Source organism: Panthera leo, chromosome B4 (assembly GCF_018350215.1).
Source record: "Panthera leo isolate Ple1 chromosome B4, P.leo_Ple1_pat1.1, whole genome shotgun sequence".
Classification (NCBI taxonomy): domain Eukaryota; kingdom Metazoa; phylum Chordata; class Mammalia; order Carnivora; family Felidae; genus Panthera; species Panthera leo.
The window spans coordinates 3,935,396-3,960,478 of record NC_056685.1 but is presented as its reverse complement, the minus strand read 5'-3'; the positions used below and the strand labels follow the sequence as shown (position 1 = coordinate 3,960,478).

The 25,083-nt window shown below is 42.0% G+C and overlaps 1 protein-coding gene and 1 pseudogene across 1 annotated transcript in view; one reads left to right on the top strand and one right to left on the bottom strand.

The window, feature by feature from the left end:
• LOC122224099 overlaps positions 1 to 13,498 on the bottom strand; it is a 149,370-nt pseudogene extending 135,872 nt beyond the window's left edge.
• Positions 12,844 to 25,083, top strand: part of LOC122224086 — a 191,117-nt gene continuing 178,877 nt past the window's right edge. The window contains exons 1-2 of the mRNA XM_042945447.1: positions 12,844 to 12,863; positions 13,417 to 13,917. Coding sequence (XP_042801381.1) covers positions 12,844 to 12,863; positions 13,417 to 13,917 — 521 coding nt within the window. The remainder of the gene's footprint in view (positions 12,864 to 13,416; positions 13,918 to 25,083) is intronic.

Here is a 25,083-nt window from a genome sequence, read left to right as displayed (position 1 = left end):
CAGAGAGAGAGAGATAGAGAGAGCACGCATGAGCAGGGGAGGGACAAAGAGAGAGGGAGAGAGAGAATCCCAAGCAGGCTCTGCACTGACGGTGCATAGCTTGATGCGGGGCTCGAACCCACGAACTTGTGAGATCACGACCTGAGCCCAGATCGAGACTCAGACGCTTAATGGACTGAGCCGCCCAGGTGCCCCTGACCCATGATATTCTAGCACAGACTGTGTATCTCTGTCTCTCCAGCACTTTGGCCCATGCTTAGCAGAATTCAGTCCCCAGTGTAACGGGGAGGGGGCAGGGAGGAGAAAGAAAAAAGGACAAGGATATTTGTTTGGACAATGAGAAAAAGAGGAAGAAAATCCAAAGATATGATTCCCTGTTAGCTGCACGGTAATCTGAGGAGGCAGGATGGACAGGAACGTTCGGAGTTGGGGGGAGTTGATCACACAGCACAGAATCGGTTGAAAATGCCACAAGTCTGGCCTCTACCAAACACCCTTGTTGAATTTGCTTTGAAGTTTACACATGAAATTCCAAACGAGAAACAGGGGCATAGCCTTACATTTAGGTTAATTTTACTAAAAGCAAAACTAAAAACACAGCTTCTCAGGTGTGGGCCTGTTACAAGGAGGGGATGACGCGTGTGAGGAAGAAGAGGGAGTGGGTTGGAGAATGAGTCACAAAATCGTCTAGCATCCACTTCCACCAATGGCCCCCTGCCGCCCTAAGGACCTTTCCAGGTAGGACAGCTGGTGGGCAGAGGTGTGGTAACTGGGATGCCACCCCCCCCCCCGCCCCCGCCACGGCACACCACCGCACGCATTTCTCGGGCCGTGACGGTACTGCTGGACCAGCACAGAGGCGCAGCTGGTGCCAGAATAATCTATACCACACGCAGAGCATCGTGGTGATCTCCTTTGCACTCAGGCTCACTTCCACGGCATCCACGTCTCGTGAAACCCGTGTTTAAAAATATCTTGCGCTGGATCATCCTGCTGTCAAACTGGCTGCAAGGGAGCGTCTCCACTTTTTAATGAAGGAGCATACCGTTGCCAGCACAGAGTCCAGCATCATCAAAGTTCTCAGAGGTGTAGTTTTATGCAACATATTTGTCTGCAGAACCAGGGGCGGGGTTGGGGGGGGGGGGCACCACAGGCAAACGAGCTGAGAATTGTTAATGTGAGAACGGTTATAAATTGTGTGCATCATGTCACATTTTTTTAATTGCAGAAAATAATCGGAATCAAAATAAAGGAAGACAAGAGAAACATACGACTGTCAAAGGCGCATACTGGCTTTCTCTGGGTGGTCCAGAGTCGGGGGCAAAACCAGGGTAGATGGTGGCTGTTGTACCCGCCTCCACGGTCCGTGAATGATCGCTGCACAGGCCGCGGGGCAGACTCCCACGGCCACAGGTGGCCTGGGACTGTCCGTGTGTATACTCAGTCTCTCAACGATAATTAATTCCCAAGAAGGCCTCGTAAGTAGTTGTATTTAATGCCAAAGGATCAAAGGGTTTACGATATGATGGGAGAAAACACAAAAGGGCCCAGTATCATTTTTGAGTGCCTGCTCTGCTACAAGAACTACTTATCGCACCTATGTTTATATAAGTGAAATGGAAAACAAATTATATTACACCATCTTGAGGTGGAGAAATAGACCCACAAGAACAGACAGAAAATGGCAGAGGAAGGTTTTCAAACGTGCTGATTTCATTTGGTGGAAGAGGGCTCTGAAAGCTGCACGTGTATATGATTCACCACGAGAACGTGGGCGGTCAGGAGTAGCAAGGAGCCCAGCTCAAGCTGTCTTCAAGAACAGGGGAGATGGCCATCCCAGGGCAAGGCTTACAGGGGCCCCACAGCTGGATCCAGGCACGCCAGGAGACCACCACGGCGCAGTTTCCCTACACGTTAGCCTCCTTCTAAGGCTGATCATGGTTCTTCTGTGGCGGCCAAGTGCCAGACCACAACCAAACACCCCTGGGAAGGCAACAGCCCCCCCAACGTCTAGGAGCGGGAGGAGACAGGAGACACAGATACACACAGGCAGAGAAGCTTCACTCCTGTTTCCACGCTCCCCAGAAAGCACTAAGAAACTTTATTTTTCCCCACGAAGGAGAAACGGACACTGGAGATGCAACGACAGTGGCCAATACAATAAAAGAGGAAGACAGCCTTCTTGTATTAGCACTTACACTGTGAGATAGTGAAGATCATACTGTCAACAACGGGACACTGTCATCTCACAGAAGTTCCAAAGCACCGATTTTCATGGTTTCCTCAAAGGTTCAAGATATGTGATCTTAAATCGTGACATTTTAGTGTTTTAAGGGATTAACATTATTCTGATGAATAAAATAAATTCATGTCCAATGCCTCCCCCCACCAAAAAAAGAAAGCAAAATTGACTTCGTCTCAGGTCATGATCTCACGGTCCGTGAGTTCGAGCCCCGCGTTGGGCTCTGTGCTGACAGCTCGGGGCCTGGAGCCTGTTTCGGATTCTGTGTCTCCCTCTCTCTCTGCCCCTCCCCTGTTCGTGCTCTGTCTCTCTCTGTCTCAGAAATAAATAAACGTTAAAAAAAAAAATTAAAAAAAAAACCGCCAACAATTTCAGAAAAACCACAAGTATTTTTGGTATGTTTCCTTTCAATCTGATATGTGTATATATTATTATTTAAAGCACCAATCCTCAGCTGTATTTATGTATCCTAACTCTTACGTTATAATTCACTCCCATTGTAATTCATAGTAATGTGCAATTCATTGTAATTTGGTTTTTTCATATTATTTCTAACACTTTCAAATCAATGCTTATTTCAGTCGTTCTTAGTAATACTAAAATTGAATGCTATAGGGTTTTCTAACATGGCTGTGACCACAGAGAATGTAGTTTTACACAGTCCTGACTGTTGACGTTTTGCAGTTTCCATGCCCGTTTATCCAATAATTAACTGGAATAATGATTTATAATACTAAAATGCCAGAGTTCATTTTTTTTTGGTTACATTAACTTTGATTATTATTTTATTGCATTGTGTTCTAGAAAACACGGCATGTGAAATTCCTGATTTGGGGAAAACGGATCATTGTTTACACAAAGTACGAGATGTTCCTTGGATGTAATGGCATCTCATAACCTTTTGTGACATTTCCATGGGGCATAGAAACGACGTTCTGTCCCTGAAGGATCGTGTTCACAGGCTGGGGTTTCGGAAGTGGACCCCGAGATGGGGTACTGCATGTATGTTTCTATTAGGGATCAATGGCTGGGAGAGGTAGGGGAGGAAGCAGGAATGGGCCGACGGCGGAGTCAGAGTGAACGTGTATGCAAGTCCGAACAGAAGGAGGTTCTGCAGCCAGCACTAGCCACGAGAGTTATTCAGAATGGAAGGGACAGACCAGACCTTGTCCTCCCCCAGAAGTCCCTGTAACTGGCCGCCCCCAGGAAGGCTGTCTGGATAAGGGACTCTGCAGATGAGGCGAAGCCTAGAGGAGCTGACCAGCAGGGACAACAAGTCTACCTCAGAAGGGCACTGGGTCTTCTCCGTGCCGACCACCGTGTAGAGCAGAATATCCTCATGAATTGCATCAATCAGTCTATACTCTAGACTCAGTGAGTATTTATTGTGTCAACTGGATGAATCAAAAACTGGGGAAAATGCGTTGAAGCTGCTATATTTTCATCAAGGTCACCTTATATTTCTTTTTTTTTTTTTTTTTTTTTAATTTTTTTTTTTTTTAATTTTTTTTTTTCAACGTTTTTTATTTATATTTGGGACAGAGAGAGACAGAGCACGAACGGGGGAGGGGCAGAGAGAGAGGGAGACACAGAATCGGAAACAGGCTCCAGGCTCCGAGCCATCAGCCCAGAGCCTGACGCGGGGCTCGAACTCACGGACCGCGAGATCGTGACCTGGCTGAAGTCGGACGCTTAACCGACTGCGCCACCCAGGCGCCCCCTTATATTTCTTTTTAAAAACACGCTCATCTCGAATAATTTAAGCTAAGAAGGTAGAAAATAGGGAAAAAATTCCCATGTACTCTTCCCTCAGTGTCTCCCTCACAACCACAATACACTGTCATGAGCAGAAGGCTAACACAAATAAAATGCTACCCACTAATCCACAGATCTCATGTGAATCTTGCCAACTGCCGAACTATCACCCTTGCTGTTGTTCGAGGAGAGAGAGAATCCCCGATCCCCACGCCTACTGAGTGTCTCGGGCCTCCAGTCCTCTCCAGTCTGCAGAGATGATCAGTCTTTATTTGTCCTTCAGGACCCTGAAATTTGGAAATTTGAAGTGTACTGACCAGTCATGTTCTAGAATGGCCCTCGAGTTGGGTTTGTCCGACATTGTTGATTAAATTCAGGCGAGGCACTGTTTTACAAGAATACCCCAGAATCTGTGCCTTTCTCAGTGCGTTAAATTAGGAGCTATGTGGTGTTGATAGCTTTCATTCCTGATGATGTCAACTTTGATTACCTGACGTACAATTTTAATTCCTGACTTTGTCATTAATAAGTACCTTGTTTGGTGATATTTTCGAGTATGTAAATATTGTTTCTCTTTATACTTTGCTAATTTTAGCATCTCTGATGATTCCTCTTAATTTTTTTTAATGTTTAATTTATTTTTGAGAGAGAAAGACAGAGAGACAGAGTGCCAGTGGGGGAGAGGCAGAGAGAAATGGAGACGCAGAGTCCGAAGCGCGATGCAGGGCGTGAACTCATGAACTGTGAGATCATGACCTGAGCCAGACTCAGATGCTTAACTGACTGAGCCACCCAGGCGCCCCAGCATCTCTGATAATTCTTGACTGAAACCAACTTGATTGTGGTGTTTGTAAAGGATGACATTCTATTTTCACCATCATTCCTTGTATGTTTATATTGTTGGACTGACACTCTAGGAAAAAGTTTTCCCTTCTCCCCTGTTTATTTATTTGAGTATTTACATCAGGAGAGACTCATGATATATCCACTTCTTTATTTTACAAACTATAATTCGTTACTGTCAGTTACATTGTAGGTCAAACTGTCTCACATTTTCCTTGCATTTGTAAACATTTTGGCCTACAATTTTCTAACATGCTCTTAAGCGCAACAATGTATGCTTTTTCAGTTTTCCCAATCTTACTGACCCAATAAATTCTACTAATAACAATGAAACAAATCTCTGCATGTATTTATATGATACAGATTAGCAAAGCCCATTTGCTCTTTTCCCTACACATTTTCAAAATGTTATCAAAAGTGCAATGAATTATTACGTGTACACAGTTCTTGCTTCAATGGTCTTGACTCACTACCTGCTCATTCTGCATCTGTAAAAAATACTACCCCTTCTTCTAAAAAAAAAAAAAGAAAAAAAGGCATCAAAGAACTAGAATAGTACAGATAAAACTGATCCATTCAGGTCAGTTTTTTTTTTTTTAATTTTTTTTTTTTTTAACATTTATTCATTTATGAGAGACAGAGAGTGCAAGCAGGGTACGGGCAGAGAGAGAGGGAGACACAGAATCCGAAGCAGGCTCCAGGCTCTGAGCTGTCAGCACAGAGCCCGACACGGGGCTCGAACCCATGGACCGCGAGATCATAACCTGAGCCAAAGTTGGACGCTTGACCGACTGAGCCACCCAGGCGCCCCGTTTTCTAGTTTCTTTTTTTTTAATTTTTTTTTAACGTTTTAATTCATTTTTTTTTTAAATTTTTTTTTTCAACGTTTTTTATTTATTTTTGGGACAGAGAGAGACAGAGCATGAACGGGGCAGGGGCAGAGAGAGAGGGAGACACAGAATCGGAAACAGGCTCCAGGCTCCGAGCCGTCAGCCCAGAGCCTGACGCGGGGCTCGAACTCACGGACCGCGAGATCGTGACCTGGCTGAAGTCGGACGCTTAACCGACTGCGCCACCCAGGCGCCCCATGTTTTAATTCATTTTTGAGAGACAGAGAGAGACAGCATGAGCAGGGGAGGGGCAGAGAGAGAGGGAGACACCGAATGAGAGGCAGGCTCCAGGCTCTGAGTTGTCAGCACAGGGCCTGACGCGGGGCTTGAACACACAAGCCACGAGATCATGACCTGAGCTGAAGTCGGATGCTTAACCGACTGAGCCACCCAGGTGCCCCCCACTCCCCGCAACTCAGGTCAGTTTTAATCAGAATTGTAAAATCAGTGATATAAAAATAAATCTAGCAAAAATAAAATCTAGTTATTAAAAAAAAAAAAAGCTTTCATGTGAATTGTAACAAATTGTAACATTTATCAAGAGTAAACATCCTCATTATTTTTTGAAAGTTTGTTGCCTCAAACACTACTGTGTCTGGCACCAATAGTGTAACCCCTGCTCTGTTTCTATTTCACTTGCCTGTGGTTAACCAAGTTATTCGTTCTCCTACGCTAATGCAATTTCCCCCATAGCCGTGACATTCCTCTGGTCATTTTAATAAGAGGAAATCTGCAATCCATGCCTGTGTCACCATCTGACTTCGAGCTCCTTATGTTTGTTTCTAACAAATTACTATCAGTTAATATACAGACGATTTATGGTAGTGATGAGAATGAGCCTGGGAAGGATATGGTTTGAGGTTTATAAAGTAAACTCAGCTGATGTTGGTCCTGACTAATAAATCAACATCTAATGCTCTGCTATCAAACACTAATTAATTCTTCCTTTCCTCCCTCATATTAATTTAGTGTCATTCCAAGTCTTTAGGGGAGAGTGCTTGCAGCTTTCAGCAGGAACACTCGAATGCCTTGCCAGAGATTTTTATTAACTGCAGCAAATGCAGTGATTTTGGACAACCAAATTTAGAAAAGAAAGATGAGTTTGGAAGACAGTTCTCCCCTTTGGCAAGTATGATATTTCAGGATCTCAATAAATCTTTTTGAATCTAATAGAACTGGAAGTAATTTTTCACATCTTTTCTAATACTCAGATATTCTGGTAATCCAATTACAAGAACCCTCATATTCCAACATTCATATTAACACTAATTTTGAAATACAAAATAAAATAAGTTCAACAAATTAGTTCAGTAACTCTAGCCATAAGAGGATATTTCACTCTAATGACAAAGACATATTTGTACATAATTTATATTAATACATGGCTCACGTATTCATCTAAATATTTAAAATTCTGGTAGCCAGCTAAATCTCCTGTATATAAGTATAAATACCTTTCTGGGATATTTTAAATTTTTCTGAGTTTACTGATCCGAAAGACCATCTATAAATCGTATGATAGAATCTTGCTGAATACTATGGTGTAGTGAGGGATTAAAGAGAAAGTCAGGGTTCTATACAGCTTGAGTGGCTGGTAATTATCAGGTAAACTTAAACGCCTTGGCCATTCATCATACTCTGGTATGCACGAAATGTGAAACATACTCTTTTTGTGCTTTCTGCATGTCTGTCACAGAAATGGAAATCGTACAAGGGGAGGGGGGACCCAGTGAGTGGTACACTCTACGTCAGATGCCCACACGAGTCTGCAGTACTGCGATCTCCCTGAGTCCACAACCACACACAAGTCAAGGCCAGGACTTGGAGAGGGGGGCAGTGAATGGAAGAAGGGCTGCTTCATGGAGAGGAAAAGCTTTCCTTCGGTCCAAAACAGGAGAACTCTGGGCTCTCTGTCCAAACCAATGCTAGCTCTTGGGTGTGCAGAGTTTTCATTTTTTTTTTTTTTTTCAAGCAATTCAGAATTTTAGGAGTGCACAAAAAGTTTTCAGACATTTCGACATACTTGGAGAGGAGCCCCTACTACAGTCTCTCTCAAGACCTGAGTGAACCCTGGGGCTAGCATGGCCTGCTACGGAGGTGGGGGAAGAATCAGAGGCCCGCAGTCAGCCACAACCCTGGCCCTGGGCGCTTTGGTGTTAAATATCCAACCTGCCTGAACCTGGTTGGGCTATTCAATTCAAACTCAGGACCCATGGCTCCCTGAGGATGGCAAACCAAGATGGGCAAATGGACTTGGAAAGATGCTGTATAAACTATGTGCCGAAAGGAATATAGTTGCTTAGGGAGCCTAAGTTAGTTTAACATCACCAAGGTAGCATTCAGCACACCCTGAAAGGTAAAGCAGCTTCCAAATGTTAAAAATAGGATCAGGGAAAAACTCACCTACTCAGCAAACTGGGCTCAAGGTGTGTAAAGTTCAAAGAAAGACCAACTACTGTAAAAGCTGTTGGTCAAGGGTCACCAAGCCTCTTAAATGACAAGGTGCTGAAGGGTACTGCAGGCATACGCTTTGCTAGAAACTGTTCATTTAAAAAGAAGATGCTCGGATAAATCAATTCTGTTAGGAACCTTCAGGAAGGCAGGGAAAAGAATATAAAGCACAGATCAATCTTTCATTTAGGTTTCGGTCTAGAATGTTGGACATGACAATATGTGAACACGTTTCACCTTTTAGCTGCTATTTGATTAGCAAATAGGCTTAAGCTTTCTGCAGACGTTATGTGGAACTACACAGATTGGGTACACGTGTTATCTCTAAACACCCACGGAATCTTGTACCCACTCGGCAACACTGTGTCCCTCCTCGATGCCGACAGTGATACATCAAGACAATTCTTGTTTAAGAGGATTCTCTTCAAATCTAAAGTTACTAAGAAAGTGTTAATATTTCTAGTACCCATGGGTTATATTCAAAACAGAGACTCCTGGAGGGAAATTTGGCTCAAAGGCTCTCATTCTCATGACCTTAAACTGCCTTTAAGAAGTGACATATCGTGGGGTGCCTGGGTGGCTCAGTCGGTTGAGCGTCCAACTTTGGCTCAGGTCATGATCTCACGGTTTGTGAGTTCAAGCCCATGTCAGGCTCTGTGCTGACAGCTCAGAGCCTGAAGCCTGCTTCGGATTCTGTGTCTCCCTCCTTCTCTGCCCCTCCCCTGCTCAGACTCTATCTCAAAAATAAACATTAAAAAAAAATTAAGAAGCGACATATCAGATACATTGTTAGAATTTCCAGCACAGTTTTGGATTTTTTTTTTAATTTTTTTTTTTTAACGTTTATTTATTTTTGAGACAGAGAGAGACAGAGCATGAACGGGGGAGGGTCAGAGAGAGGGAGACACAGAATCTGAAACAGGCTCCAGGCTCTGAGCTGTCAGCACAGAGCCCGACGCGGGGCTCGAACTCATGGACCGCGAGATCATGACCTGAGCCGAAGTCGGCCGCTTAACCGACTGAGCCACCCAGGCGCCCCTGGATTTTTTTTACAGCATGTAACATTGAATGTGACGGAGATACTTGCATTTTTCTTGTATCTTCCACAAGGGCATTAGGGGGGAGCTAGTACCTTTGTTTCATTATTGTTTCATCCCCTACAACAGCATTTCACAACATATATTCCTTGATGTTAGCAGGGTTTCTGAGGAATGAAAAGATTTCTGTTCATGTAAGAAAAGGGGAACGGTGTCAAGGAAAGTCAAACAAATTTTAAAAATGTTAACTAATACCTCATGACTTCAAAAGTTGGGTAAGTTGTGATGTAAACTCCAACATATTTGATTCACTATTGCAGCGTTTTGCCCTTGACACAATAAAGACAGAATATTTTCTTCATCCACTACGACCCTGTGCGCCCTGAGCTATCACCCCCTCCTGTACCCAGAGGCAGGTAATCACTGCTTTGCTGTCAGTACATACAAAACTTGTGCTTGCTTTAGAATGTTATGCCAGCGCAATTACAATGCACCCTCTTTTGTGTCTGTCTTCGTTCACTCATGGAAACATTTTTGATACACATGCTATTAATAAAAATAAGGCATTTACTTTATTGCCCAGTACTATATTCTATTGGGTGAAGAGACCACAATTGCTTGATCCATTCTTCTGTGGTTAGTGGACATCTGGGTTGATTTTGGTTCAAGCTATTAAGTACAAAGCCGCTTTGTACAAGTCGTCAGTGGCACAGTTCCATTTCTCTTTGACAAATACCGATAGGACTGTTGACTTACTTGTTCATTGTACAGCTGACGTTTGAAAAGCATTCAAATAATTTCCTATTCCCACCAGCAATGTGTGAGATAACCTGTGTCACATCCTCACTAGCACTTAATGATAATAGTCTTCTTAATTTTAGCCATTCTATTGTGTGTATTTTATTTCCTAAATTCAAAGAATTTTTTTCAGTTCTAAAGCTGCCATTTGAAATGGAAATAAAAACTTTATTATTCTTCTTGTTAATACTTACTTTGTCTCATTCGTTGAAAAGGCTTTTATTAATTTATTAAGAATACATAGAATTCCTGCTTTAAAATGTTTGTCTGTTAGTTGAAACATTGGGTTCATCTCAGAACAGGCTCTACTGATTTCCTTTTCTTGTGAGAATGGGTTCTGTTTTTTGGATTCTGTGAGGTCTATTACTAGTGGATTACATCTTGGGTCTTATGAATCTCAAGAAGGCTCTTGATTTTATTATATTTCTCAGATGAATATTGTTGCACATGTGTCAGCAGATACTTTGGTTCTGTTTGAGCTGCAGACTCTATTCCTTAAAAGGCAACTCCGATCTGAGTCAGATCATTTGTCTTCAGTCCATCCTACACATAGGTTTCAGAGCTCAGGCAGGGATGTGGGTAGAAAGATTTGGGTGATTTTCTCTAGCTCCTTCTCTCATGGGATTCTCTCCATCTCTTCAGCATGTGCTTCCCAGCCTCACTTGTCAGATGTCCCTAGCCAGGAAGACTGTGGGTGTCTTCCTTGTCCACTGCACCCCTGCCACCATGCAGGTTACAGAACCTTTATAGCTCCCAGTCTCCAATCCTCTCAGAAAGTGTATACTCCTCACCAGAATCTTTCTGCTGGTGTCCCTTCAGGTAGTTGTTATTTTGTAATATGTCTAAGATTTTCAGTAGCTTTTTTGCAGGGGGTTATGTGGTAGGGGCTTAGTTGGTCATACTTAGAAACTAACATTCATTCATGTTGTAGCTTATATTTTCACTTTTATGGCATCATTAAGGAACAGAATTTCTTAATTTGAATGGAAACCAATCAATTTTTTCACTTTATGGTTATTGCTACTTGTGATCCCTTTACCGAATCCAGGTAATTGAGATTTCCTTCTATATTTTCTTTAAAAAAATTTTTTTTTAACATTTTATTTCTTTTTTCAACGTTTTTTTTTTTTATTTTTTTTATTTTTTTTTATTTTTGGGACAGAGAGAGACAGAGCATGAACGGGGGAGGGTCAGAGAGAGAGGGAGACACAGAACCGGAAACAGGCTCCAGGCTCTGAGCCATCAGCCCAGAGCCTGACGCGGGGCTCGAACTCACGGACCGCGAGATCGTGACCTGGCTGAAGTCGGACGCTTAACCGACTGCGCCACCCAGGCGCCCCAACATTTTATTTCTTAAGAGACAGAGAGAGAGCACAAGCAGGGGAAGGGCAGAGAGAAAGGGAGACACAGAATCCAAAGCAGGCTCCAAGCTCTGAGCTGTCAGCAGAGAGTCTGACGCAGGGCTCGAACCCACAAACTCAAGATCATGACGTGAGCCAAAGTCAGGTGCTCAACCAAGTGAGCCACGCAGGTGCCCCTCCTTCTATATTTTCTTCTAGAGGATTTGGTGTTTTAACTTTCTCATAAAGAACTATAATTTACCAGAATTAATTTTTATATAAGGTATAATTGATCAGAATTTTTTTACCAGTGAAAACACTCCAATAGCTTGATTTTTAAAAATACAGTTAAGTAGCTATAGTTCAATGTAGCTAAGTATCTACACAGAAAAAAATTCTAAATAAATGCTAAATATAAACCCATAATTTGTAAATTCCACTTATGATTAGCGTTAACTCAAATTATCTCCACATTAGATACAAGAATCAAACATCAGCTTGTCACCAATTAATCAGTCTTCAAGTGAAGGTACCAACTATGTTAGACTGTTAAAATGACATCAACAAAAATGTTTCTATCAAATTAACTTTTCTCATGCAACTAAATTAGATTTCTCAAGTCAAGCGTGTAATTAGAATCCTTTTCTCTCTGGTATATATACTTTACACATTAAGTGCGCCTGAAATAGTTCCTATTTTGTGAATTAAAATGGAAGAGTAAGGCTTTAGTCCCTTCTCCTTATGAATGAAACTCTAAATATGTAAGAATTTAGCAGCCAATCTAGACACTTTTATTCAGTCTCTTAAAATAACTAAAATTACATTATGTCCACCAGCTTACAATATATCTTTAAAGTACCCTATAATCTGTAGTATCTCCTTAATTATCTTTTTAGACATCTCTTTCTGCGTACAACAGAAAAAAAGCAGAGAAAAGAGTAGAAATAAACAGCTAAGAAATAAGACTCATGATCAGAATGTTAAAAAGAGAGTAATGAGATGCTACGCTAATAAAATCATGACTTTTATAATATTTACACTTAATATTTATTAATATGCCTAGAAAAAGCTTAGCTTTGTAAAATACTATTTTTTCCGCAGAACTTAACCATGTACGTGAAATGCCCAGTGGTTTTCTTGGCATTACCTCTATTCAATTTTAAGCTATCTACAAGCAGGTTTCCTCTCTTACTCATCCCTCTTTCCCCAACAGTAGTATCTTTCCAAAGTATGATGAATGACGCTGATTGTATTGTAAAAAGAAAATTGACCCAAAGACTGAAGACGGAAAAGGTTCTACAACCTGACCCCTAGATGTACGGGGTACTCTGTGATAAAATAAACCAGGCACTTTACACGTGTCCGTTACGTCTGCTGAGCTCTATCCCAAGAATTCATTTTGATTAGGGAAAAAGAAAATTTCAAGTCAGAGCACGTGTCCATACTACCATTACGATTTTAACGTTTGGTGATCCCTGCTCGTTGTCATGGATCACCGAACAGCACTGTAAGTGGGATTTAAAACAACAAAACCAGTGACATGTGGTTAAATATCACTGAATAATTCAAGATGTAAGCAAGAAATGTACCCCATGCCACCGCCTGGGCAATGTTTTGCATTTCCTGTGCTCTCCTCCCCACCCCTCACACCTGTAGTCCTTCTACCTTTGCTTGACTTTATGGGAAACATGACGTGACGGTTGACGTCTGTGCACCTGGTGTCAGCAGGTGCCCAGGGGCGCGGTCGCACCTCCCTCCGGGTGCCCGGGTGGGGGGTTCGCGGGGGGGGGCGGGGGGGTAACACCTGACTCGGGGCTGGGAGTGAATCGGAACGGCCTCCAGCAGGCCGACGGGCCTCGTCCAAGAGGCCGCCCCTTCCCCTTAGGAGTGACGACTCCTCCCCTCCGGGCCAAGGTCACCGGAGCGCCCGCCGCGCCACCTACTTCACACGCCAACTCCCACGACGGTTCTGCTTGGGCAGCAGCCTGACAGCCTCGCGCGGGCGCCACACCCTCTGCTCTCGAGTCTCCAGCTCCACCGCTCCGCCTGCGTCAGCACAGGGGCCCGCTCCTCACAGAAATCTCAAAGAAACCTTATCTGCGACGGAGCGGGGCCTTGCAGGCCCGCCGCCTGGCTGCGGGGCGGAACCGAGGGCAGACACGCCCGGGGCGGGGCCACGCGCCGGCCGGAACCCGCAGACCGGAAGTCCGGCCGCCGCGTCTTCCGCCCGGCGCGGCGGGAAACTCGGGCTGGGCAGCGTGGCGGCGGCGGCAGGTTTTCCGAGGCTCGCGGTGCGGGCGGAGGGCGGCTCCCGCGTTCAACAGGCTGTGCAAGGAAGCGGACTGGTTTTGTACACGCGGAACTTCCTGCCTGCCGGTAATTGGATCGGAGGATGCACCCCTGGTCCTTGCAGGCCGCCGCAGCCCAGCGGTTTCCCAGTGTAGCCCCGTGGCGGCTGAACCGCAGTTTCCATTCGGTCAGCCCCGTGTTTTTGCGCAAAGCGACACACCATCCGGGAGAGGCCCGGGATGCTCGCGGGATCCAGCGTTTCGGCATCTTGAGTAAGTCAGCCCTCAGCACGTTCTCGTGCGGAGCCCGGGAGGGGACGCGGCCCACACAGGAGTGGAGGATGGCCCTAGGCGACGGGATTTGGTGTCAGGTGAACTGATCGCGGATCTCATTGAGATCCCCGATTCCATGAAGGCTTCACAAGGCACGGCGCAGGCTTCACAGGTCTGGTGCGGTGCTTGGTCTGCTGTCGCCCCTGTGCGCTTGACCTTTGCTGCCAGACCCTCATTCGGTACGGGGAAGGTGGAGTTGGCGTGGGTTTAGCGGTCGGTTTTTCCAGGACAGGGGAGAGGCTGCAGGACGGCCTGGGCTCGCAGGAGCCCGGCGCCGTCTTCCGCTTTTAAAGACGTGGCCCTGGGGTCCCCTGCAAGCAGCTCTGTGTCCTGCCCTCAGCCCGTCACCAGTTTTGCTGAGGTGGTGGTGGGGTGGGGGGAGGTAAGTGGCTGCTAGCTGCTTCCTCTCCTTCACTGAAATGTCCTGGAGCACCTGGCCCGGCTGAGGCAGGCTGTGCTCGGCTTCCAGCTTCTGCAGATGGACTTTTGCCCCCTCCCCAACCCCCCCGTGGGCTCTGTGGCTCCCCGTGTGCTCCGTAGTCCAACCATGTCTCCCAGATCCCCAGCCGGTCCTCCAGTCCCAAGCGGGGAAACTGCTCCGCACGTCCGACTGCAGGTGGAAGAGCAAGAGCCCCTCCCCCGCTTGGGGGCAGTGCCCTCAGTTGCCCGGATCCCATGACACGATGTCATTGCCATGTGCATGAGCCACATGCTGAAGCCTGGCAGCCCCCAGGCTTTCTATCACATCACAGGTACCAAGTGAAGGTGGTTAGATATACGTACATTTTTAAAAACCGTTTTAAAAAAATACGATGTTTCTTTGTGGTGGGAACAAGCCAGAATGTGGTCACAGAAGGAGCAACAGCTGAATCAGGAGAATTGGGGCGGATAAAGTCCTTTTGCCCTTCTGCAGACATTTTTCCTACTCCGTATTTGCGGCCCATAAAGAAGAGCGTGCGGCTCAGAACCGCTGATGTGATGTGCAGAGCCTCAGCCCAGGAGCTCCTGGCCCGGTGTCTGGCCTGTCCTCTGCCATTGGAGAAAGGGGAGAGCAACAGGGGTGAAGATCAGCTTCATCAGTGGTTGTGCAAAGACTCAGGAGCATTTGCCGATTCAGCTTCTTTGCCTCTTTACCTTCCTCACACGTGGATTCCACTGCCTCTGTCTTAGATTGTTGACCTGGGATGAGAACCTCGGCACTGCCAGCCCTCAGAATGAAGGACAGGGAGCAGCTGCAGCTGTCAGAGGCAACAGTCATCTCTGACAGCACCTGAAGCACCTAGAAAAGCTGCTCCTGAGTTCAAGGGAGGAGGAAGTTGCCTCTGAGCCCCATCTCTGTGCACCGCTGCACGCGGTGGACATTTGAGCTGCCTGACCTGAGAGAGAGAGGGAAGTCTCTCCAGAAAATTTCTGCTTTTACTCAAAATTCAGTGAAACCTTGGATTGCGAGTAACTCGTTCTGAGAGTGTTCCGCAAGACCCTTTCTAGTAAGTTTTAGCTTGATAAACGAGCGACGTCATGCGATACAAGTAGTATGTGATGCCGAACGTCACATGATCACAACTGAGCCAATAGTTCTTGAAATTCGTTTTGATATACAAGTGCTTTGGATTATAAGTATGTTTTCAGAACAAATTATGCTTGCAAACCAAGGTTTTACTGTAATGTTATCCTCAGATGCTTGATGCACTGTTGGAAATATAATTATTAATCATGGAAATAAACCACTTGAAAGTTAAAAAAGAAGGATATAAGATAATAACAAATGGGTCAATTCTTCAAGAAGACATAACAATCCATTAACGTATATGCATTTAGCAACAGAACATCAAAGTATATGAAGAAAAAGCTGATAGACCTGTAAGGAGAAAGATAAAACCACTACAGCTATGCCAGTAATTGACAGATCAAACAGGCACAAAATGAGTAAGGATCTAGTTGAACAGCACAATCAGTCCACTGGGTTTCAACTCCTGCAGATTACACATTTTTTTTCAACTTCACATGGAACATTCACAAAGATCATATTCTATGGCATAAAACATATCTTAAATATAAAAGGGTAGAAATCTTACAAAATAGGCTCTCATAACCCAATGGGATAAAACTAGAAATTAATATCAGAAAGATGGCTGGAAAACCGAAGATACTGGAGATCTGGCAACACATTTTTAAAAACTATGTGGGTCAAAGAAGCCTCAAGAGAAATTAAGAATATGAGAAACTAAATAAAATTAATTTTTTTTAAAATTTGAATTAAAGTTTGAGTATAAAACATCCAGAATTATGGGATGCAGTAAAAGCGATACATAGAAGGAAACATACAGCAGTGAATGTGTACACCAGAAAGAAGACAGATCTAACATCAGTAAGGTAAGCTCCCACTTTATGAAACCAGAGAAAGAAGAGGCATGCAAATCTAAAAAGTGCAGAAGAAAAGTTAAAGCAGATATGAATGAAAACAGGAAAACATTATAGAGAGTCCATAAAATCAGAACCTGGTTCTTTTTATTGATGAAAATATCAATAAAATGGTAACCCTCTAACCAGGCTAAGTAAAATAGAAAAAAGAGAATGTAAGAGTTACTGATACCAGAAATGAAGTAGAGCTATCACTAATGATTTCATGGACATTAAAAGAATGGTAGAGGAATATTATGAGCAATTCTATGACCTAAAATTTGATAAATTAAATGTATGAATTCCTTGGAAGACACAATCTAACAAATTTCCCACAAAGAGATGTGGGTAATGTATTGAAGAAATGGAATTAATCTTTCCAAAAAGAAAGCACTAGATCTAGATGGTTTCACTGGTGAATTCCCCCAAACATTTAAAAAAACAATACCATTTATCAACAATTTCTTTCAGAAAATAGAAGTCGAGGTAATACTTCCTACTCATTCTTTTTTTTTTTTTTAAACTTTACTTATTTTGAAAGAGAGAGAGAGAGGGAGAGAGAGAGAGAATCCCAAGCAGACTCTGTGCTGACAGCACTGAGCCCGATGTGGGGCTCAAGCTCACGAACTGAGATCATGGACTGAAGTGGAGCCAAGAGTTGGACGCTTAACTGACTGAGCCACTCATGTGCCCCAGTACTTCCTACTCATTCTCTAAGGCCAACATTACCCTATGCCACAACCAGATAAAGACATTATGGTAAAGGAAAACTACAATATTTCTTGTAAGCGTAGTAGCAAAATCCTCAATATAATATTAGCGATGGGAATCCAAGAATATGTAATAGAATTATATACCACAACCAAGTGAGAATTATTTCAGGTATGCAGAGGTGTTTAAAGATTTGAAAATCCATCATATCAACAGGTTAAAGAAGGAAAATCTTATCGTCATGTCAGTTGATGCAGAAAAAACATTTGGCAAAATCTAACACACTTGTTCATCTAAAAACTCACTGAAAAGTGTGAATAGAGGTGGATTTCCTCAACTTGATAAGGAAAATCAACAAAATAATTTATAAGCTAACATCATACATAATTGTGAAAAACTAGAAGCATTCTACCTGAGATCAGGACAAAGCAAAGATGTTCCCACTCATCACTCTTTAACCTTATATTTGAAGTCCTGCCTAATGCAATAAAACAAGAATAGGAAATAAAGGTAAACAGGATTAAAAAACTAAAATTGACATGATTATTGAAAATAAGAGAAATCCAAAAACTCATGGAAATGATAAGTGATTATAACAAGGTGCAGGATATAATGTTAATATACAAAAATCAATTGTTAACCTATATACCAGCAATAAACAGTTAGAACTTGAAATTAAAAACATCAAATTATTTTAGCACCAAATACGAATTATTTTAGCACCCCCAAAAAAGGGTGTACATAGAAATAAATCTAACAATATATATAAGATCTATTTCAGGAAATATACAAAATTCTGATTAAAAAAAATCAAAGAAGAACCAAATAAATGGAGAGATATTCCAGGTGTAGGAGTAGGAAAAATATTGGAAAGCTATTTCCAACTTGGTATATAGATTCAATGCAATCCCCCCAACATTCCAATAAGTTGTTTTGTAGATACCAAGAAACTAATTCTAGGGGCACCTGGGTGGCTCAGTTGGTTGAGCGTCTGACTCTTGATGTCAGTTTGGGTCATGATCTCATGATTGTGAGATCAAGCCCACATCGGGCTCCACGCTGAGCATGGAGCCTGTTTGGGATTCTCTCTCTCTCTTTCTTTGCCCCCCTCCTCCCCCCCCCCCCCCCCCGCTTGCACACACGTTGTCTCTCTCTCTCTCTCAAAATAAATAAACTTAAAAAAAAAGAGAAACTGGTTCGAAATTTTACACGGAGAGGAAAAAGACCCAGAATAGCCAATACAGTATTGAAAAACAAAGCTGGAGACTGATGCTACTCAACTTCAAGACCTACTATAAGGCCAAAATGATATAGACATTGTGGCATTGGCAAAACAATAGATAAGTAGATCGATGGAACAGAATAGAGGTCCCAGAAATAGATCTACTGATTTTTGACAATGGAGCAAAGGCAATAAATACGGTGGAGCAAAGGTAGCCTCTTTAACAAATGGTTCTAGAACAATTGGACATCTACAGTCAAATCAAGACACAAAGTGTATACCTTTCACAAATAAAGTGGATTATTGACCTAAGAACAAAACACAAAAATTATATAACTTATAGAAAATAACATTGAAAAAACCTTAAGTGACTTTGGATCTGGCAATCGCTTTTTAGATATAACACCAAAAGCATGATCCATTAAATAAAAAAAATTATGTTAGATTTCATTCAAGTTTGGAATTTACGATTTTTGACAGATACCGTTAAGTGAATGAAAAGACAAGCCATGGATTGAAAGAAAATATTTACAAGTCACATATCTGATAAAGGATTTATATTAAAAATATATCAAGAAATCTTGAAATTGAACAATAAGAAAGCAAGCATCCTCACTAAAAAATGGGAGATCTATACAGATGCCTCAACAAAGAAGGTAAATAGATGGCACATAAAGCATCTGAAAAAATGTTTTATATCATGTAATTTCAGGGAATTACACATTGAAACAATAACGAGCACCACTACGCATCTACTAGAATGTCCAAAGTCTAAAATGCTAACACCACCAAATGCTGGTGAAGAAGCAGAACAAAAAAAACTTTCATTTATTGCTGGTAGGAATGCAAAACGGTACAGCCACTTTGGAAGATAGTGCTTTCTTACAAAACTAAGTGTATTTTTACATGTGTTCCAGCAATAGTGCTCCCTGGTATTTATCCAAATAAAGTGAAAACTGAAAAATCCATACAAAAGCCTGCACATGAATGTGTGTAGCACCTTTGTTCAAATTGCCAAAAATGAGAAGCAATGAGGGTGTCCTTGTATAGGTGAATTGGTAAATCAGTCCTGGTCCATCTATACAATGGAGTACTATTCAGTGATACAAAGAAATGAGCTCTTAATCCATGAAGAGACATGGAGGGGCCTTAATGCGTATGACTGAGTGAAAGAAGACAATCCGAAAAGGCTCCGTACTCTGTTACCAACAACATGGAATTCTGGAAAAGTAAAAACTATAGTAAAAACTAAATTATCAGTGATTTTCAAGGGTTAATGGGGGGAAAGAGGAGGTCTATACGTGAAGCATAGGGTGTTTTTAGGTCGGTGATGCTATTCTGTATTATACTCTAATGGTGGGATACAGGACATGATGCATTTGTTGAAACCCTCAGAAATGTACAACACAGAGTGAACCCTAATACCCACCATGGGCTTCAGTTAATACCGAGGTATCAATGCTGATTTATCAATTGTAATGAATGTGTTACAGTAATGCAGGATGTTAATAATAGAAAAAGCATAGAAAAGGGGAGGAATACACGGGAACTCTGTACTACCTGTTCAGTTTTCTATAAATCTAAAATTTCTGTAAACAGTAATGTCTGTTAATTAAAAAAAAAAGTTTAGTGCATAGCTGTCTCTTTCACCAGTAAAGCACAGTTGATAATCTCAAAAAAGTTGATGTTGTCAGATTTTAACTTTTGTTTTTCTAGTGAGTATAAAATATATTGTGGTTTTGAGTTCTGTGCATATCGCTAAGACAGAATATATACATATCAAAAATACATGTATTCGTATAAGAATGAGTACTCCTCAATATTTGGTTGTCATATGAATGCATTATGTTAGGCTTGTTTTGTTTAAATATTCACTTACTAACTGATTTTACTGTTTGTTTGATCTGCCAGTTACCAAAGATCTGTATGGAATCTCTAACTATGATGATGAATTTTTCAATTATTCCTGTATTTCTAAGTATAGGATTTCGTAGTTTATTGGTTAATGCAAATATTTTATTAAATTCTTTTTTTTTACTACTGTGATTTTGAGAGACAGAGACAGAGCACGAGTGGGGGAAGGACAGAGAGAGAGGGAGACACAGAATCCGAAGCAGGCTCCAAGCCCGGAGCTGTCAGCACAGAGCCTGACGCGGGGCTCGAACTCATGAACCGCGAGATCATGACCTGAGCTGAAGTCAGAGGCTTAACTGACCGAGCCACCCAGACACCCCTCAAATTTTTTATCATTATTTGATAGCTCTAACTTGAGTAAGTTTTGGCCTAAGATATATTTTACGTGATAATATAGTCATACCAACTTTCTTTTGTTTAGTATCTGCCTTATAGTTGATACAACCTTTTTAAAAATTATTTTTCAATCTTCTTTGTCCTAAAGTTTTAGGTTTGTCTCTTGTAAATGGCATATACATAAATTAGTTGATTTATCCATTCTGACAACCTTGTCTCTTAACTGGAGAGACAACTTTATTTTGTTGAAAATAAAGTTTTTGGTTGATAGCTTCCATTTTTGCTGATGAGGGGGTACGTTTAACCTTCTTGATCTTTTTTAGGTATTCTTTGTTTTGCTTTGTCTTGTTTTATTCCACTTTTTTATTAATACCTTCTCTCTGTCTTTGCGGTTTAATGTTTCCATGTACTCTGACTAGTTTTGCTTTTTCTATATTTGTGGTTTGGAATTCACTGATATCCTGAACTGGAGTATTAACACTTCCTAGAATTTCCAGAACATTCCCAGCCATTCTCTGACAGTCTCCAGTCATTCTGGTCTCTCCTCCAGGAACTCCACGTCCAGCGTCAGATGGCTTCCTGTAGTGTCTGTTTCTCTTAAACTCCTGTTGCGCGTTGCCAGCCTCTGTCTCTTCTGCTGTCCCGAAAAAATGTTTAAATATACGTTGTATTTCTTTAGTTCTTTCTTCATCTAGAGGAACTGCTCTTAAACCTGCTGATTTTTTTTTTTTTTTTTTTTTTAAATTTTCATTCATTTGCTTTTCAGGCCTGGGTTTCCCTTTGGTTATTTTCAAAACGTTTCATCATTTTCATATACTTTTGCTGTTTAGTCTCATTTTGGTAACTTCTTTACCTTGCCTTTTTGTAGGTCTTGTGATTTTCTTTTTAACTGTAATCTCGGTTTTCCTACAAGTTTATAGTGAGAGTATTCTGCAGAGTGAGTCGAAGTGCCATACCTTCAAAAGGAATTGCATTTTCTTCTATGTATACCCTTAACCTGGGGCCACAGTACATTGATTTTTCCTTTGGAGGTAAATTCAGCACTGAATTTCACATGTGGCTTGGCTTTTTTCTTCCCGCCTGGGTCAAGGCCCTGTCCTGTTTTATCCTGCAGGGCAGGTTCTGCTTCAGCATGCCCCTGCACAGAGGCCTAGATTTCTGGGTCCTTTAGACCCTATATCTGAGTCATCCCCTTCTTTAGCTTCAGTTTTTAAATCAAAACTCACGTCCACCAAGTTTTATTCGATATCTTAGAGTGAAATCAAGTGTCCTGCTTTTCTTTTGGATCCCATTTGTACATTGGTTTTCAGTTTTTCAGACTGCTTCCCTTCCTTGACAGCTGACGAACGCAGTGTGTGCCTGTGTATATGTGTGTGAATATGTTTAAGTTTTCTTCTGACATTTTCAGTGATGTTTCAGTGGAAAGGTTTCTGTTTAGGGCATCTGAAAGCTATCCTTTCTCCTGTCCTTTCTGTTGTTACATTCCTCCCTCTGTTCCAAACTCCCCATCAAAACTGGCCTGTCCTTCTAGACGTAGATGAGTGCTTCAGATGGTTTCCTCTTGCCCCTCATGAAAGTGGACTTCTGCTAGCACTTTTAGGCAAGGTCGATCAATCTGTGCAATGCAATTCTAAAGCAGTTGTCATCACTTAAGGAGAAAGCAACTGGGGTACAAATCTGTAGGATCGGTCATGTGCCTCTAGCAGCTTCTGTCTCCGTGCAGCTTCACCAACCTCTTCCATAAATCTGGGTGCAAGGATCATGTGAGACACCGTATGTGAGGCTGTTTGGTTATACGCCATTCCCCCAACATGTGCGAGCTATTTTGGTTTTTCAACTGAAGACCTTATAGGTCCGAAAACCATATGAGCCAAAGCCATGAGAAATAGGGACAGTTTTAAGGAGTGATGTAAATTTGTAAGTAAAGAATATTTTTTTTGATCACTGGGGTTTTAGTGCCTCTCTGAATTAGTCTATACACTTTATTCTGTCTCTCACACATGTGCAGAGAAAATGTTTTGCACCATAAATGCATTGTCTGTCCTCATGGATGTTTGTAAAAGACAGCAAAAGAAATCTCCTTTGTAATGCAGCTTTCCTCAGCATCAGCACTGAAATGGAATCATAAACCATAGTTAATTTCATTTCCAGAATTTTTATAATAGTAGGACAGCTGTTCAGCATAACTTTTCCTGTTGCTTTTCAATTTACGGTACATATGATAAAATAAATTTGGAAGTAAAGGCCAAGAGGCTTGGATGAACTTTATGAAATTTAATTTGGCTGTGTCAGGGGCTTATTTTTCATTGGAACATTTTCAGTCTCATGGACACTGTTTTTGAATAGGTACCAGTTTCTCAAACCTGGTTTAAGATACGATTTTAAAACTAAGCTGAATGGCAGTAATTAGGTGAAAAGCTGGTTTGAAAGTCTTCTGTATTTTCTCATTGGTAAAGTGTTTGGGAAAAGGGTGGATTCTGTTTTTATAAGCCCACTACTTAATGTTACCCATTTTGATACCAAAGTGTAATTTTTCAAATCAAATATTATACTGTTAAATATTCAGATATACCAACACTAATATTTTGTAGAAAAATCCTATCTCTATTCCCATTGTTGCATGTTCAAATATAAGAAAGTCTTGAGCCCAGAGTATTGAAGCCAGAGAGATAAAGTCATTTGTTCAGGTGTGTAAATGGAAATTAACTTAACAATGGGATCGATTGTATTCATTTAGTGTTTCAGCTTGACAGATTATAATTATAAATGCATGGCTTCCATTTCTTGTATCTGTAAATAATGGCCGGAAGTGAAAAAGGATGCAGCTAGTAAAGATCAGATTAGACCACTAATTCTTCTTAAAGCATTTTTCAGAAAACAGAATTTACATTATTCATGGTGCTTAAAATGCCAAGGAACAGCCAAACTTTAGTCTCAGCTGGGCTCCAACACCTGGTTTTTAACCACACCATTTTTTAATTCTTTTTTGGTAGGATGATAAGCATTTTGAAATTCAGAAAGCTTCCTTCCATGAATTTTAAGTGTGGGTGGATCTCAGAATACCAATGATACAAGTATGTTGAGAAATTACATTAACTTTAGGGTTTTATGACTCAGTCTCCCTTTCAGAAAGAATCCTACCTTTAATTACTGTTTGTTGAGAACACTGAATATTGCAGCAGAACAAGAAGTCCGATTGATAGGGAAGATCTCTCCATCTATGTCCCCATTGCAGGGGACATAAGATCATCTCTCAGATTTGAAGTGAGAAAACTTTCTTTAAGCAGGAGCCAACAGCAACATCTGTGCACAACTAATCCTGAACCTGAACCAGCTCTTTTCCATATTTTAGAATATGCCCATTTCCGCTCATCTTAACTTTTCATTTCATAGGCTCTGGCAGCCACGCGCGGTGAGAAGGACTACTTTGTAATCATTTTGATTTATCTATAAGCAGGACGTTTGCAAAATCCCTTAAGAAACTCATCCTCACAGATTTGTAGCTCAATTAAGTAGATTCAATTAGTCAAGATAGGCTGGCCGAGGAGTATATAAGGCTCAAATCCCAAAAGATTCTAGGATTTTGTGCAGTTCGTTGTTAACAGAAAACCTCATTTCCTTGCAATGATACATCTTCAAAACATTTGGAAAGCAAACTGCATCTCTGACAAATGATGTAAGTACAGTTGAGTTTTGCAGCCCCCAATTTTCCCTACGCCCTGTCTTTGGGAACGTGGGTGTAGGGTCAGGACACAGTCAGTTTCCTCATTATTTGATGCCCAACAGACGGAAAGCTCCTTTAGCTCATGTCTCGCCAGGTGTCGAAGTAAGAGAAGCTCAGGTGTCTGTAACCCACTGTTGTTACCCCCAGATCTTCTTGGCAGGATAAAAATGATGGGGATTAATATCTTTTTGAGGTCCTGTTTGGTTCCAGAGACAGTGCTAGCTTTTGTCTGCTTTGCCTAATATGATTCTCAACACTACCCTATAAGGAAGGTCCCCCCCCAAAAAAAGGCCGAGATTTTTTTTTTAAGTGAAAGTTGGGGGAAGGAGAGATGGCAAAGAGGAGGAGGAAAAAGAAAACTTTCTCAAGAGCACACACACACATCTGTTCTGTGGCATGTTAATACTTTGTCCAAGGTCATGTGGCTAGTAGAATTGCCAGAGTGACTAAGTATGTGGTTTGTCCAACACCAAAACCTGTGTGGTTTACTGCTAATGCTACATTACCTAGTGCTCAGGAGAGCCTGATGAGAGTCCTCTAACTTGTGGACACAGAAGGATATATTTCTTTGTCTCCCTTGCACTTAGACGTGGTCATATACTGAGGTCTTGCCGGTGGAATACGTTCTCACTTCGTGGTCTGTCCACTAAAACCTTTCTCACAGAATCCTCACCTTCTTTCCCTATTGGAAGGCTGGATGAAGGGCCCCGAGGTCCTAGGGGAGAGCAACACTACACAGTAGGAGGGGTCGGGATCTCTGCAACATTACCTAGAAGGTTGTCTTGGCCACACGTGCCTG